We start from the raw sequence: 16,433 nt of genomic DNA, 5'->3' as shown, positions 1-16,433 counted from the left end.
AATAAATTTAAAAAAAAAAATGAAAAGATCCAGCTAGATATCTTTCAATTTTCTTGTAGCTGGAAACGAAAACGCTGAAATAAGAATTTCCATTACAACAGCCGAAAGAATTAATGTTCAGAATGGAGATATCATTGGAATGTGAGTAACACTGCCAACACATGAAAGGTGTCAGATAAGGAAAAGCAATCAATCTCACAACTTTTGTAAGCAATGCAAATTAGAGAGTTGAGCGAACACGGACCCCCCGGATATACTTTATCAGAGATGGCATCAGGTGCCCAGGAAGAGTAAACATCCCCTGTCGATCAATCTCACAACCCCCATAAGCAATACAAAATAGAAAGTTTATAGGCAAACATGGACCATTGGATATACCAGACGTGGGGTCAGGTGCCTAGGAGGAGTAAGCATCCCCTGTCGACCGGTCACATCTGCCGTGAGCCCTATATCCTGATCAGGTAAACGGAGTTATCCGTAGTCTTGAATTCGACATTTAGATAATATCGATGACGTTTTATCTATTAACAATGATAATTTTCATTCACATGTCGATTCGATTTATCCCTGTGAACTCGAAATAAAAAGCACCACAGAATCGTCCACTTCTGCTTCATACTTAGATATTTTATTGGAAATAGATATTAACGGCAAACTAACAACTCAACTTGATGACAAACAGGATGATTTCAGCTTCTCCGTTTTCAACTTTCCATATATATGTAGCAATGTTCCATTATCACCTGCATATGGTGTGTATGTATCTCAACTTATTCGATATGGAAGAGCTTGTTCTGCGTATGTTCAGTTTTAAATCGAGGCTGGCTACTGACAAACAAGTCGATAGTGCAGAGGTTTTAACAGTCTCATTTAAAGTCAGCATTAGTAAATTCTTCGGTTGTTATGCATGTAACGATATAGTTTGCCAATACAACCTACATGTACCATTGGGTTAAGGGACTGGTTCGCCTTTTTCGAAAGCATATTCATTTCTGATGTTAAAAATCAAAATTATAACTTATTTAATGATGACAACCAAAATTTGTACCGTCTGAATGCAAGGATAAGACCAATAGTTTAGCTTTAATTCCGTGTTATATAAACAAAGACTCGAGTCTTTTTATGTAAACAAACAAACCAGTGATTTGTACAATCACAAATTTTAACTTTTAAATGACACATTTTACCTAAAGTGTACTACAAATGTGATATATATAATAAACATGGATCAATATACATTGATTTTCAAATCTTCGTAAACAATAGCACACCTCAATCTTTGTTTTCAAAACAAATAATAAACTGTCTATTATGAGCTTCTGTCATGGTAAGTAACCTTAATATTTTTGTGAAACCTTCTAAACATATTGGATTGTAGATTTTGATCATTTAAAGTGAAAAAGAAAATTTAGGGGGAAATCGTGAAACAGTCCCTTTAAATGTTGTCTGACATGTTTCATACCGATTGTTAGACCGTTCTTTGGCACACTGATTTTGACTACTGATTACTCCGTTTACCTGATCAAGATATAGAGCTAACTGTGGGTGTGACCGGTCGACAGAGGATTCTTGGTCCTCCTAGGCACCTGATTCCACCTCTAGTATATCCAAAGGTCCGTGTTTGCACAACTCTCTATTTTGTATTGGTTGTGAGATTGATCACTGTTCGTTATCTTCACCTTTCATTTATTTTTAGAGATTACTCCTGAAATTCTTGGTATTACATGTAATTGTATCATAACTGGACATAGGTAAACATCAAATACGACTGACACCCCCCATCCGTAGATTCAATTTGATTGATTTTATATTGTTTAACTCCCCTCTCGAGAATCTTTCACTCATATGGAGACGCCACCAATGCCGGTGAAGTGCTGCAAAATTTAGACCTACAGTGTATGTTCAGCGCTTACGACTTTGAGCAGGGAGGGATCAGTATCGTGCCACACCTGCTGAGATACGGGACCTCGATTTTTGCGGTCTCATCTGAAGGACCGCCCTATTAGTCGCCTCTTTCGACGGGCAAGGGGTACTGAGGACCAAATGATGAACTGTACATTTTAGAAGTGCCTCCATATAATCGGAAAAACTAAATCTGGTTATATTTCTGAGATACATGATACCTGTTAAACATAAGCATGATACAGATTTTGGTACCAGCTTTACTATACCCTATTTGTTAATAATCTGAAGCTTTGGACCGCATCGATAACCATGCCCTCAACTTCCATTGAAAGGGCAGAACTGCAAAAATGTAATTAAAGCTGGTCAGAAAATCACATCCATCACATTTTATGAAATTCACCAAATGTGTACATCGATACTGATGGACAAACAGGCAGATGGACACACCCATAATCTATATGCTTCTTTTTCGACTAAAAATAAAATATGAAAGTTGTATGATCAAATGTTTCAAGATAATGTGTATTAAACTTGTGACCTTGACCTCGTGACCACAACATCTATTTGGTTTTCTTTAATCATTATCTATCTCATATTGAAGGAATGAAAGTAACGTTTACTGGTTTTATAGTACATAAAGTAAGTTGGGGTAGTTCACGCATTTTAACGCTTTGCAGTTAATAGAAAATAAACTGTACCCTCTTACTTTATATCGTTTAAAATGAATGAAAATTTATTTCCTTATAATTATAATCCAGCAAACCGCGTTTGACTTAATTCTTGAATAATTCTAATGAAAATATAAATTTGATATGACGCAGACCCATATATTGCCGTAGCAACAAAATGAAAACCTAACAACCAAATGTATTGTGAAGTCATTTGTAGAAAGTCATATAGCGGGACTATACCGCAAACTTTGTTTATACGATATAGAGAATGTTGATGTCAAATGAACCAATCAAATTGCGTGTTACAGGCAAAATAAAATTATGAAAATAAAAGGTATTTACTCATACTGAAGGTCGAATACTGATCCCACTTCTGGTGTCTCCGGGGATCTATGTTTGCCTTACACTTTATTTTGTATTCTTTATGGGATTTAGGAAATGATCTTCGCGTTTTCATATGCACACTCTATATTGTAAACTTTCCAAATGATCTTGTCCTAATAGTCTGTATTTATACATACTATATACGAGATAGCCTTCTTTTGGTGTTTGAACTTTGTTTCCGATATCAAAGTATCTGTTTTTGTTAAATCGATGCAACCCTCTCCCTATGGCTGGGTTCAAGTACCATATTTTCTTAACAAAGGTCCGCGCGGGTTGCTAATTCAGCCAGCTTGCGTACAAATGGTTGATTGATGTTTTCCGCCACACTCAACAATTTTCAGTTATCTGGTGGCGCCCAGTTTTTATTGGTGGAAGAGAGAACTCGGATACCATGTACTTGGTCTCTACCGACCTTCCGAAAGTAAACTGGGAAATTTTCTCACTTTCCGGCGCGAGCGGGATTCGAACCCGCGCCGACAGAGGTGAGAGACCGTGTGATTTTGAACCACTCGGCCACGAAGGTCCGCGTACAAATGAGGTACTAAGACAAAGTAGAGTGATGTTTATTCATATTTCATGTAGAGGGGGAATTATTGACAAGTGACCTATATACAATAATGTATGTTTGGGAGATATTGAAGTTCGAGCCATCAAAAGTCACCTGTATTTATGAATTAATTTAGATATCAACCAGTATTACCAATAGTATCTTATAAAAATGAGGGTTCAAATAATCAATACCGCCAAACGACAGCGGCAGGCACAACACCAGTGGGCGGGGCATTCGACTGGAGCACGGTGACGCAGTCCACGAAGAGAAAGTACGCTATACGCGCTGACGTTACCAATGGTATGTTCTGTAATGTGTATACACACATGTGTGTAGGTACAGTGTACAAGCGTTTTTTCAGAATAGTGTAATTTATTTTCACGGTGCACTAAATACAACGTGTCCATCCGGCATCACATTGTTTAATGGATTTTCATTTTCAAAAGATGTATATTTTGCACAGGTAACAACCCATCCATAACAAATCTTGCTGCGACCGCCACGTTTACGGATGACACGGTCATTGGGACGCTCATATTTACGCTGGCAGTTTCTGATGCAGATTCCTTAGATCCACTTACTACAGCTATGACGACAACCTCTTCCCAATTTACATTTGATTCAAGCACTTGTAAGTCATTCCTTAGCATCTTTGTCTTTTCGTAGAAGTCAAGAGAGATATTTCGTTTGTTTTCTTAATTTTCTGATTTTTATTCAGGCTTCGATGTACAGATAACCATTCAGGCTTTGTTGTACAGGTGTCTTTAGAACGGATTCATATGACTTTTAAACAAAACTACATCTATTTCGTTATTTCATTATTGCAAAGTGAAATTGCGTGAAGTAATTCCCCTTGAACGTCTTCCAAAGGACTGGAGGTTTAACAATTCAAAAAGAAGTCTGGTGGTAAAAGCAATCGTTTCGCAACCAGGTTCGATTCTCAACTCCTGCTTCACTTCAAACCTATGACGTTTATTATAGGTGGTGATTGTTACTTCCTGCATTGAAAGCGAAACTCACAGGTCTTTTTGATAGTTAGAAATGGAGATCCCGTGTCGTGGTAGGCGTTGACGCGATAACGAACCAAACTGCTATGATCTTGACCACCATACATAGTGATCAAAGTTTGTCGTACTTCACCTACAGTTAGTGAAGCATCTATGAGTGAAAAATTCTTGATCAGGATATAACACAACAAAGTCACAATAAATACAATCCAGATGCTTTAGTTAATGATTATACAAAACGTTGAATAAAGTTCTTTTTTGTTCAATATAACAAAGTTATATAAACTTAAGCTCTCAACGTTATCTTCGTTTGTGATATTTTGGATCCACCACTGCGTCTATCATTACCTGCATTTTTATCCACCTTAAACAGAAATGCATATCTTGTACCTGTACGTTTGTATTGATTTTACAGTTTTTATGGAGTATAGAGAAAAATTAATAGAAGGCATGGTACCAAGGGGAGGTTATGATAAACAAATCATGATCAAACTCAATGTCAGTTACATCAACTATTATAGTACATTTTAACTCTTTGTTTCAGATGATTGTTGCCTTAACATAATCATTCACTTGATTTAGTATTATAGTTTGATACATCCCTTATCAACGACTGCTTCCTACACAAAACTGGTGATTACTTTATGAATTGTTTTCAAGTAAAAGTCACAAGTACTGCACAGCTTCCTGCTGGAACGACACCGCTTAACTTCCAAGTGACTGACGGCTGTGGAAATACTGATACAGGGACCTTAACTGTTGTTGTTACTAACATAGTAAGTATATAACTGGGAGATTTAGGAGCGGACGAAATACAATTAAATTTTAATGAGATTGTACAAAGCAAATCATCACTGTTGTCATTAATGCTTTCTATTTCCATCTATTATACGTGGTAACATGTTAACAGGGGGCAATAAACGTACCTTGGTTGTATATAAACGGAATCGTACACTGCCTCGTGTGCAATAGAGATTTCTATAATTGTATTTAAATTATTTCCTACAGCCGCCAGTGATACATAACCTACCATATAACGTTAACGTCAAGGAAGATCAGACGGCGGAGCTAGAGCTATACGTCATCAATGCCACAGATTCGTCACAGTACGACACAGTCACGTGCAGTATTCAATCCGTCAGCCCGGCGACCTCTATCTTTTTTACAAAGAATTCATGTAAGTAAAGGAAACGAAATCAATTTGTTTAAAGATATATCTATACATGGATATTTAACGCTCTGCAGTTTATGCTGGCATATTTCTGCCATCGCTTGTCAGATAATTATGTCGACTTATTCGTTACATTTTAATTATATCGACTTGTCAGATGATTTTGCCCATTTCTTAAAAAGGACGTTAAGCAAGCTTACCGCACATTATGCACTTTGAATTGATATCATAATATTATAACGAACAGTGATCAATCTCATAACTCCTACAAGCAATACAAAATAGATAGTTGGGGAAACACAGACCCCTGGACACACCAGAGGTGGGATCAGGTGCCTAGGAGGAGTAAGCATCCCCTGTTGACCGGTCACACCCGCCGTGAGCCCCATATCCTGATCAGGTAAACGGAGGTCTTATTACCAACGTTTCGGTCTGTATCCTGCTTACCAGATTTTCGTACTTTAAGTGATACTAGACCTCGACCTTTGAAGAAAAAAAGGCGTGCTCCATTTGACATGAGGAGTACGTGTACCACGTTTGACGGTTCTAGTCCCAATAGCTCGGTCTACATTCTGCCTACAAGGTTTTCTTATCAACTGATACTACAACAGTGACCTCTGACCTTGAAAAACAATAGGCATTTTGCTTTCATCATGGTGATTAAATGTACCAAGTTGTAAGATCTTGGAGCTTTCGGTTAATTTTGAATTCTGTCTACACGGTACGGACAGACATACATACGGACGACGCCATACCATATGATGGGGTATAAAAATGTTAACCGTAAAATGCTTTCACACCCAAATTGTATCATCCATTTGACAACGAATACGATATGTCTACATGATGATCTGATATATTTTTGTAATATCGAATGGAAATTCATTACTGTTAAAATGATTATTTACGCTGGGGGTTAAATACGCGTTTTTCACGTCCAACATTACATGTGGGGGGAAATACGCGGTAACTGAATATAATATTTTATAACTATTCGCAATGGGAACATCTACGCGCTTTTTACGTTACCGCGTAATTGGTGTAAATTTACCCCACGTGTAAATAAACACTTTTACAGTGTAGCATTTTAAGTATTTCATAACTGGATATATATCATAAACCATTTTGTTCTCTTCAGTGTATGGTATATACTTGCAAGCTTTCCCTTCTTTGTCATACGATACTGTGAATGCATACGTCTTAACAATTGCTTGCACGGACTCGAAAGACACCGTAACAGGGACATTCAATGTGTATATCACCCGGAACAACGCACCTGTATTTACCAACTTACAAGGTATTCCCAGTAAAAATTTTCTCCAATCGTAAGTTACAACAGGAGGGCTAATCGTTTTTCTTAACAAAGAATGTTCTTTTAATCTAGTATATTATAGTTTTCTATTAAATTAAACTATATCAGAACTTTGATTATCCATCAACTTCGATACAAACGTGAATTCCTTGAGGTTCTTTGGGGGAGGGGGGACTTTGATATTTTGGAATGAATTGTGATTGTACAATTTCATACAGGAAAAGCAATGGTGAAGGGAAACTCAATTCAGAGTTCAAGATTGTTTCAACCATATTAAATGGTGCTAGGGCGGGGTTCATATGCGGGTTGAGACCCATGGGCTGTTCTGTTTGTTATCCCCTCAGAATAGATATTTGCATGACACCAAGATTCGATTTTGCGTTTCAAAAATACTTCAGTGGAAGGAGGATGGCCTTGCTTACAATTTGTATTAAATCAATGAAATGATATTACAAAATAGTAATCATATATTTTCATACCATTCCTCTGCAATAACAAATGAAAATTTTGACTACCAATACTAAATCATTGTTGCATTTATTAATTTGAATCTATAATATATTCACTGAAATTACGAATCACTAATTTGACTTCTTCCTAGCGAGACTTTAACACCGTATGTAATAACTGGTAGCCAACAAGAAAGGGTCCCGTGCAATTAGAAATTAAATCACTATTAATTACAAGTACGCGTCGTACATTATCCATATAATTTCAATTTATGCTAAGTTTATAAGACGTGCAATTGCACATTCAATATTATAGGTTACTATTATATTTTGTATTACAAATAATTAAAAAAAATCAAAACAAAAACCCCCACCAAACTTGTGGTGTTGAGGCCTTAGTAAGTTTCCAATTATTACTGAGAGTGTTGAAGTAGATCACCGAGGGAGTCAAAACATCGGAGGGTCGTAAAACAGCACATTCAATCATAATATTTCAAAACAACATGGTATTATAAGTAGTACGTCATGTATTGCAGCCTTGTACGTGCAAGTTTTTATCATGACGTATTATATCTAAAATAACCAAAACGCCATATTATTGTATCGTATTTAAAGGGTGCATATCGTTGTTTCAGTCGTAAACCAAGACACCCCTCTCTTACTTGCACAACTTCGTAAATATGCACTTGTAATGAAATAAATAACTCCTTTTAATCTTTCCCGTAGCGTCTGTGAATGTGACAGCATCATATACTACGGGTACCAGCATTTACACGGTGACGTCTTCGGATGCTGAAGGAGACCAGCTGTATTACAATATGACCTGCTCCTCAGTCACCTGCCCCTTTGCCATATATCATTGTATGTGTTTGAGTTCCTTTGGCCAACACTGTTATTTCTAAATCATGTTGTTATGTACCTGTAATAAGTTATCGCGATATGTCTTGCAGCCGGAGAGGTAAGATCAACAGATAATCTCCAGGGGTACACACAAGCCGGCTACGATCTGTATATCTATGTCTATGATGGAAAAACCCTGGTGGGTCCCAAAACTCTGACAATTGTTGTGACAGGTACGTTTTACTCATTAAAATAGTCTCGTTGAATCACTTATATAATGTACTAATTAATTAGGCCATCATTCATTGGCCTTTTTACTGTTTTTCATGGGATGATATTATTTGCATATGCCCTTTCGAGGTAGAGGCAGTCATATTTGTCAGTCTATCCATACGAATGTTCTACTGTTTCACCTTTACGACTGAATTTGAACTTGCTCTTTACCTTCTTCGTGGACAACTATAGACCCAAGCTGACTTTTCTGTGGTTCAAATATGTGAAATTAGATTGTATATAAAGTTTGCACGATATGTCCATCACTTGGACCCCTGACGTTGTGGGGACGATTCACATTGTACGGATTGCTGATATTGAGGATTATATCCCTCATGCATAGCTCTTATTCCCTAAAATAGCTCTTACAAGTTTATTGTTATTTCGGATTTCAAACATATCGATTGAGCATCACTGAAGAGACATTATTTGTCGAAATGCGCATCTGGTGCATCAAAATTGATACCGTATAAGTTTTACATTGACACGCGCAGTTTTGTAGTGTTATGGAGAGAATTTTATCCATCTAACTTCTCACAGTTTTCAAGCTAGGATTTATTAAATCGTACAGTGTTGTACACAATGATACTGAAGATTTATGTTCATTTTCATACTTGTTTTACATCTCATTTGGATTTTTCCTCTTCATATAAAGAAGACACTAGCTTTAGGTGAAGTGCCACAGATTTACCTGGCGGCCTTAGCAGTTATTATCAGTAATGTAAAACTTATACGGTACCAATTTTGATGCACCAGATGCGCATTTCGACAAATAATGTCTCTTCAGTGATGCTCAACCGAAATGTTTGAAATCCGAAATAACTATGAAGTTTTAGATCTAAATATAGCCAAAAACAGCGTGCCAAACAAGTGGAGCCAAATTCGTCCAAGGATAAGAGCTATGCATGAGGGAGATAATCCTTAATTTTGAAATGAATTTCTAAATTTTATAACAGCAATTAAATATACATCCGTATTTTCAAGCTAGTAACGAAGTACTTAGCTACTGGGCTGTAGAGACCCTCGGGGACTAACAGTCCACCAGCAGAGGCCTCGACCCAGGGGTCATAATGTAAAACTTATACGGTACCAATTTTGATGCACCAGATGCGCATTTCGACAAATAATGTCTGTTCATAACCTGCCAACAACAACTACCGTGACAAGGGGCCTCCGCTGAAGATCATAAACGAAAGACTAGTGACTTTCGCTTCTAATACCGGGCGCCTTGTAAAGGGTGTACATATGAATTCTAACAGGGAAATTGTAGGTTCAACGTAAACATTTCTTGGGATTGGAGGGGTCTATATGATTATTACACTGTATTACAGCCTTCCTGGGATTAGACGGGTCTATATGATTATTATTACAGCCTTTCTGGGATTGGACGGGTCTATATGATTATTATTACAGCCTTTCTGGGATTGGACGGGTTTATATGATTATTATTACATTGTTCCTGGGATTGGATGGGTCTATATGATTATTATTACAGCCTTCTTGGGATTGGACGGGTCTATATGATTATTATTACAGCCTTCCTGGGATTAGATGGGTCTATATGATTATTATTATTACAGCCTTCCTGGGATCTGTAAAACTAGAATGCTATAGACAAGGACTAAGTCTTCCTGATTACAAGTGTTGATTGCCAGAATAACAACTGTGTGGAAAATAACCATTTTAAATCTCAAATATCGGAAACGGTTATAAAGCTGTCATTGTGATTAAATTCAGAAAAAACAGATTTGTACAGGAATTATTGTACAAAACCTTTAAAACAAAAAGCAAAAATTCCAATTTTAGTGTTCAACTAGAGCTCTTTCTCACAAGCTGGTACATACATGTACGTGTCTACGACTGAATATTGCGCAATGATAGATAAATGTATATCTAAATTTGAATGATTGAAACACTAGGTACTTAAATGAAAACTAATATACGGTTCAATATCTGTGATTCCTAACATTGGAGTAAAAATCAAATTTCACCCTTTAAGACTTGTGGCTCTCTAACGATTTATTTTTGATAATTTGGGACTTCTCTTTGTTGCCTTTGTGAGATTTTGCAAATAAATGTAACAAAGTGTGGATTCTAACCTTTGAAATATGGATTTTCAATGGTGCATTTGTATTATGTTATGATCCATGGCTTTGAAATTTTACATTGTCTTTCAAGAAAGTATACATGTACATAAAAGAATGGGAACAAAATTCATATTCTTTTGATTAATAATTCCAGACATTAACACAGCGCCGACTATCACAAATCTTCCACTGGCATCTGCAGTGTCAGTTCCGGAAAACTCCGCTCTAGGAGTATCAGTGTTCCAGCTGTCCTTCAGTGACCTTGACACGACGGATACGCATGTAGTTACCGCAACGTACACACCTTCTTCCGGGGGAACCATATTTACAATGGACACTACAAGTATGGCTCAGCATTACTATTTTTGGAAAATACTACAATATGACGATGGTCGCCAAATACCATATGTTACATGTAGTTTAGAGCTATTGTTCATTGCAAAGAAAAATGAAGGGTGGAAATAATTCTGCACATGTACAGGGAAGTAAAATCACTACTATACATAAGTAATCATGTGTTATCAGAAAACCGTCCATTGATTCAACAAAGCCAACAACACCACGGGTCTTTCTGTCTGTAACTATAGGAACACAAATTTTCTTCACCTATATTCGTAGACATGTGAGAGTTTTAATATTTATTGTTAAGGAGATATTGATCTTGGTGGTCAAAACAATATAATTATGTACAACCATGCGTGTATAAACTGGGGTTGGTTGTTTGTATGTTGTTTAGCGTCCCTCTAGAAAATATTTCACTCTTATGGAGACGTCACCGTTGCCGGTGAAAAGCTGCAAAATTTAGGCCTATGCTTGGCGCTTACGGCCTTTGAGCAAGAAGGTATCTATATCAAGCCACACCTGCTGTTACACATTGCCTCGGTTTTTACGGTATCATCCAAAAGACCGCCCCATTTAGTCGCCTCTTCCGGCAAGCAAGGAGTACTGATTACCTTTTCTAACCTGGATCCCCATGGGGCTATGAAAGGGGTGTGGGGGTTGCCGAAACAAAAATAAAATTGTGTATATAAAACACAAAAAAGTTAACGGTGTTAATGTGATTTTTTCAGTTTTATTATTTTTAAATGTCACTCTTGATTGTATACATTATCTACGATTTAGTTGCTTGACGATCAGCAATGGAAGTTCATGCTAAAACCAGGTGCTGCAAAAAGGGACCTCGATTTAACTGCCGAGAGTATGGTGAAGGAGCAATCACCATTTATAAATATCTATTTTTAGAGGGGGTATTTATTCTCGGTGTCTATTCGATACAGTGACGACCCTTGGGGATCCGGGTTAGAATACATCCTCAGTACCCCCTTGCTTGTCGTAAGAGGCGACTAAATGGGACGGTCCTTCGGATGAGACCGCAAAAACCAAGGCCCCGTATCACAGCAGGTGTGCCACAATAAAGATCCATCCCTGCTCAATAGCCATAAGCGCCGAGCATAGGCCTAAAGTTTGCAGCCCTTCACCGGCAGTGGTGACGTCTCCATATGAGTGAAATATTCTCGAGAGGGACGTTAAACAATACTCAATCAATCGATACAGTGATGTAATACTAGTATATATACATTATAAACATTTATTCTCGTGAATGCAACTTCTTTGGACAAAAAACTGAACAAATCGACTTTAAACTATGAATGTGTGATAATAATTAGTATCAACATACTTTAATCATGAAAATTGGACCAGTACGGAATACAGAATTATGCATAGCATTGAATGAACTAGAATAAAAACAAGGTGCTGTTTACATCAATCTGCCTTTTCAAGAAAATTTCCCAAAATTAGTTTTGAAAAAAACATTAGTGTCGGATAAGACTTGGTACACGTTCAGGTTGAAGTGTGGTATGGTGTAGTACACAGGGAATTGTATTGGTGTGATACACTAGAGAACCCCCACTGCTCAATGGCCGTAAGCGCCAAGCATAGGCCTAAATTTGAAGCCCTTCACCGGTAACGTTTCCATATGAGTTGAAAATTCTCGAGAGGGTCGTTAAACAAGATACAAATAATTTGATATTTAACAAAGCCATCATAGAACTATAAAAAGTTGATCAATACTCTCCAGTATTAGTGAATGTGTTGATAGAACACTATTAGAGTAATTTCAGTAAAATGAAAGAATTGTATATTTGGATACTAATCCTCTCTTTGATTACTACTGTAAAACTAAATATATAGGAGGGTGTATTTTGCGGCGTAACCGCTGTTTGAAAATTAAATAACAGCTGATTTTATACAATTATTGTAGGTGGTTTGATTTCAACTTCGTCTACAACAAACATTAACTACGAGGTCCTGGCATCACCATCCATAGTCGTTAATGTTCACGTGTCCGACGGATTCGCCTCAGCGACATCATCCCTGACAATCACAGTGCTGGATATAAATGAGGCTCCCGTTTTTGGGAAAACGTTGTACCATCTTACAGGATCAGAAGGATCTGTATGAAATATTAAGCATTGTAATCTTACCACCTTACAGGATCAGAAGGATCTGTATGAAATATTATGCATTTTAATCTTACCACTTTACATGATCAGAAGGGTCTGTATGAAATATTATGCATTTTAATCTTACCACTTTACATGATCAGAAGGGTCTGTATGAAATATTAAGCATTGTAATCTTATCACCTTACAGGATCAGAAGGATCTGTATGAAATATTTTGTATTGCTTATAGGAGTTATGAGATTGATCACTGTTCGTTATCTTCACCTTGCATATTAGACATTCTAATTTGTGAATAGGTGTAACTATGATTGTGTGTACGTGAGCAAGTATTTGAGTTTTCATTTCAACTTTTATCACAGTCAGTTCAACACATGGCAATTTAGCATGGTGGTTTTCTTTTAGGCCGGAAGTAGCGTGGGAACTCCTGCATTTGACGTCGCAGATCCAGATACGGGAGCCACACAAACCTATGGTATTGACTGCCCCGAGTTCAACATCAATTCAAATACAGCTGCTGTCACTCTAGCAGCAGATTACGATCTTGACGTAAGTGGATCTTTGTCAGTGATTACGTGTAACGTAAGTGTCACAGACGGTGAACTGACGGCGACGTCTGCATTGAAAATAACACTTAATGACGTTAACGACAATACGCCAGCTTTTAGTCAGCCATCTTACACATTCTACACTCAGTCAAACGAAGCTGTGGGGACTGTTCTGGGTTCCATAGCTGCTTCAGATGCAGATATAGGAGCCTTTGGTAAGAATTCGTTACAGTAGGGATGTTTTTATCAAAGTAGTAGAAACTAAATCTAATATTTTGGAAAAAATACTAATATCCTGACAAGTTTCGTTAAGGAAAAGCCTTAATAATATTTTAGGCACAATATCATACACACTGGATCAAGTTAGTCTCGGAAACGAGTACTTCGGCGCACAGTCAAATGGCGACTTCTTTGTCAAGGCTGGACTAACATCATTTTCCAATGGGCAGACACTGAGTATTACAGCCACTGTAACAGACTCGGCTGGATTATCAGGTGTGTGGATAGAATGGAAGAGGAATTTGATTATTTTAAAAGAATAAAAACCGAGTTGAATTTGATATATTTAATTCTTTCTTTACGACTCATACTAGTAACCAACATTCAATGTAAGTGTAGTACCACCGTAGTGAAAGCACATTCGTTCAACAGGCTTGTCTATCAGGACCTAAAGATTGATTGATTGATGTTTTCCGCCACACTCAACAATTTTCCAGCTATCTGGTGGCGCCCAGTTTTTATTGGTGGAAGAGAGAACCAAGATACAATGTACCTGGGAAGAGACCACCGACCTTCCGAAAGTAAACTTTCTCACTTACCGGCGCGAGCGGGAGTCGAAACCGCGCCGACAGAGGTGTGATTATGAGTGCGATGCTCTAACCACTCGGCCACGGAGGCCCCTTGCAAAAAATATATTATATACTCCCAAAAGCAAAGTAATTATAACGTAAATAGTAATCGCATCATTGTATATAACTGCCTACATAATATTACTCATTATGGACAGATACACCACTAAGATTGTTTTGATAGACCTACTATAATACTTCAGACACAGCTACGGTGACTATAGTAATCCCTCTGTCTACTACTGCTGCCACCACCACCACCACAGACAGATACATGACATTTGTCGATGACCCCCGAAACATTGCTTGGGTATGCGCAGCTATCGTTGTTTTAGTGGGGATTGTCATCTTGATGATCTATCAGTCTTTCCGGTTTGGAGACTTCACAAGAATTGGTAACTGGTGTCAAAGGGTGAGGTAAGACAACATAAAACGATATAAATATTATACCTTTAAAGCGGATCCGGAAATGATGGGTGTCTCTTCGGAATTTGCATTTGAAAATATCAGAAACGATGATTAAATTTACATCGGTATCCTATATTATTTTTCATTAGTAAATTTCAAACTACCGGTCTGATCAATTCATTTTCTGTGTTTTTATGCCTTCCGGTGTTGTACTGGGATTACATCGTTCAGTCTCGTTTAAAGTTAGCATTTCACAAATTCTATGGTCGTTATAACAATCTAGTTTGCCAATACAACCTAGCATTGGGTCAAATGCTGTCTGATGTGTTTCATACCGATTATTAGGCCGTTCTTGGCATACTGATTTTGACTACGGATAACTCTATTTACCTGATCAAGATATAGGGCTCACGGCGGGTGTGACCGGTCGACAGGGGATACTTACTCCTCCTAGGCACCTGAACCCACCTCTGGTATATCCAGGGGTCCGTGATTGCCTAACTCTCTAATTTGTATTGCTTATAGGAGTTATGAGATTGATCACTGTTCTTTATCTTCACCTTTCATCCGTCCTTAAACATTTCTAGGAAAGTCTCTAGGTGCTTTGTCATTAAATGAAAGATTAGACTACCCTACCCAAGACTGACAATTTTTTAAAGTGGCCATATTTTCAATCGACCATAAAAATATTCAATTTGGCGCGAATTTGAGGAATCGATAAATCCGTTAACGATCAGCAACAAAAATGTATAATAACAGTAATACTGTAAGTTTATTTTGTCGAGAACAGTTAAATTTGCATTTTAAAAAAGTCTTCGTACATAAAATTATTTTGCTTCGTACTAGTATTTCGCGCTATCATGGGATAAAACGTTTCACGTGCCTGGTGACTACATGCTGTCAGTTAGAAACACATACACGGCAATATGACGGGTTTATGTAAAACATTGCAAGTATTCTGTTTATTAATAAATATACATGCTTTTTTAAACCTTAGAATAATTGTACTTTATTCTGACACCAATTAAGTCTTCCAAACGAAGTATAGAAACTTATTGCTTTTGCTTATTTTTTATATTGTTTTCTCCTTTTTCGCTCATGTAGCAGTTACTACATGTATTACTATGCTACCTGTATCCACGACTGACTTTCGATTTAAATGAAAATTTGAAAACTGAGCTATTAAATTATATTGAACGTGGAAGTGAAGTGAACATTTGAATTGATTGATTGCGGTTTTACTCCGTTTTGGCAATAATTCAGCCATGGCAGTTAACTAATTAAAATACATGCTATTGTATGTTTGGTTGTGAGTGTATTTGAGTTTCCCTGACAGCCCCCAGTGAGCCTACTTTTTGGAAAATCAGGAAAACGGTATCATTTGCGTCACAAAGGGGGGCCATTTGAAAGATTCGACGAATTTTGACTTTTTCAAAAATGTTGAACATATTGAATTTCTATCATAATCGCATGTAATCGATTAAACACCATTGCCAATCGGTGTCTCTGGTTTCGA

General features: G+C 37.3%; 1 protein-coding gene across 1 annotated transcript in view; it reads left to right on the top strand.

Moving 5' to 3' along the window:
• Positions 1 to 16,433, top strand: part of LOC125647288 (protocadherin Fat 4-like) — a 38,481-nt gene that overhangs the window by 18,553 nt on the left and 3,495 nt on the right. Inside the window, exons 4-16 of the mRNA XM_048873973.2 lie at positions 60 to 141; positions 3,644 to 3,810; positions 3,974 to 4,141; positions 5,178 to 5,293; positions 5,526 to 5,694; positions 6,827 to 6,985; positions 8,176 to 8,310; positions 8,400 to 8,522; positions 10,804 to 10,992; positions 12,913 to 13,106; positions 13,519 to 13,876; positions 13,998 to 14,156; positions 14,713 to 14,926. Of these exons, the coding sequence (XP_048729930.2) occupies positions 60 to 141; positions 3,644 to 3,810; positions 3,974 to 4,141; positions 5,178 to 5,293; positions 5,526 to 5,694; positions 6,827 to 6,985; positions 8,176 to 8,310; positions 8,400 to 8,522; positions 10,804 to 10,992; positions 12,913 to 13,106; positions 13,519 to 13,876; positions 13,998 to 14,156; positions 14,713 to 14,926 (2,233 nt within the window). The remainder of the gene's footprint in view (positions 1 to 59; positions 142 to 3,643; positions 3,811 to 3,973; positions 4,142 to 5,177; positions 5,294 to 5,525; positions 5,695 to 6,826; positions 6,986 to 8,175; positions 8,311 to 8,399; positions 8,523 to 10,803; positions 10,993 to 12,912; positions 13,107 to 13,518; positions 13,877 to 13,997; positions 14,157 to 14,712; positions 14,927 to 16,433) is intronic.

The sequence above is a fragment of the Ostrea edulis genome, chromosome 6, assembly GCF_947568905.1.
Source record: "Ostrea edulis chromosome 6, xbOstEdul1.1, whole genome shotgun sequence".
NCBI classification, from domain to species: domain Eukaryota; kingdom Metazoa; phylum Mollusca; class Bivalvia; order Ostreida; family Ostreidae; genus Ostrea; species Ostrea edulis.
The sequence above is the reverse complement of the archived record's forward strand: the minus strand, read 5'-3'. Positions and strand labels throughout refer to the sequence as shown.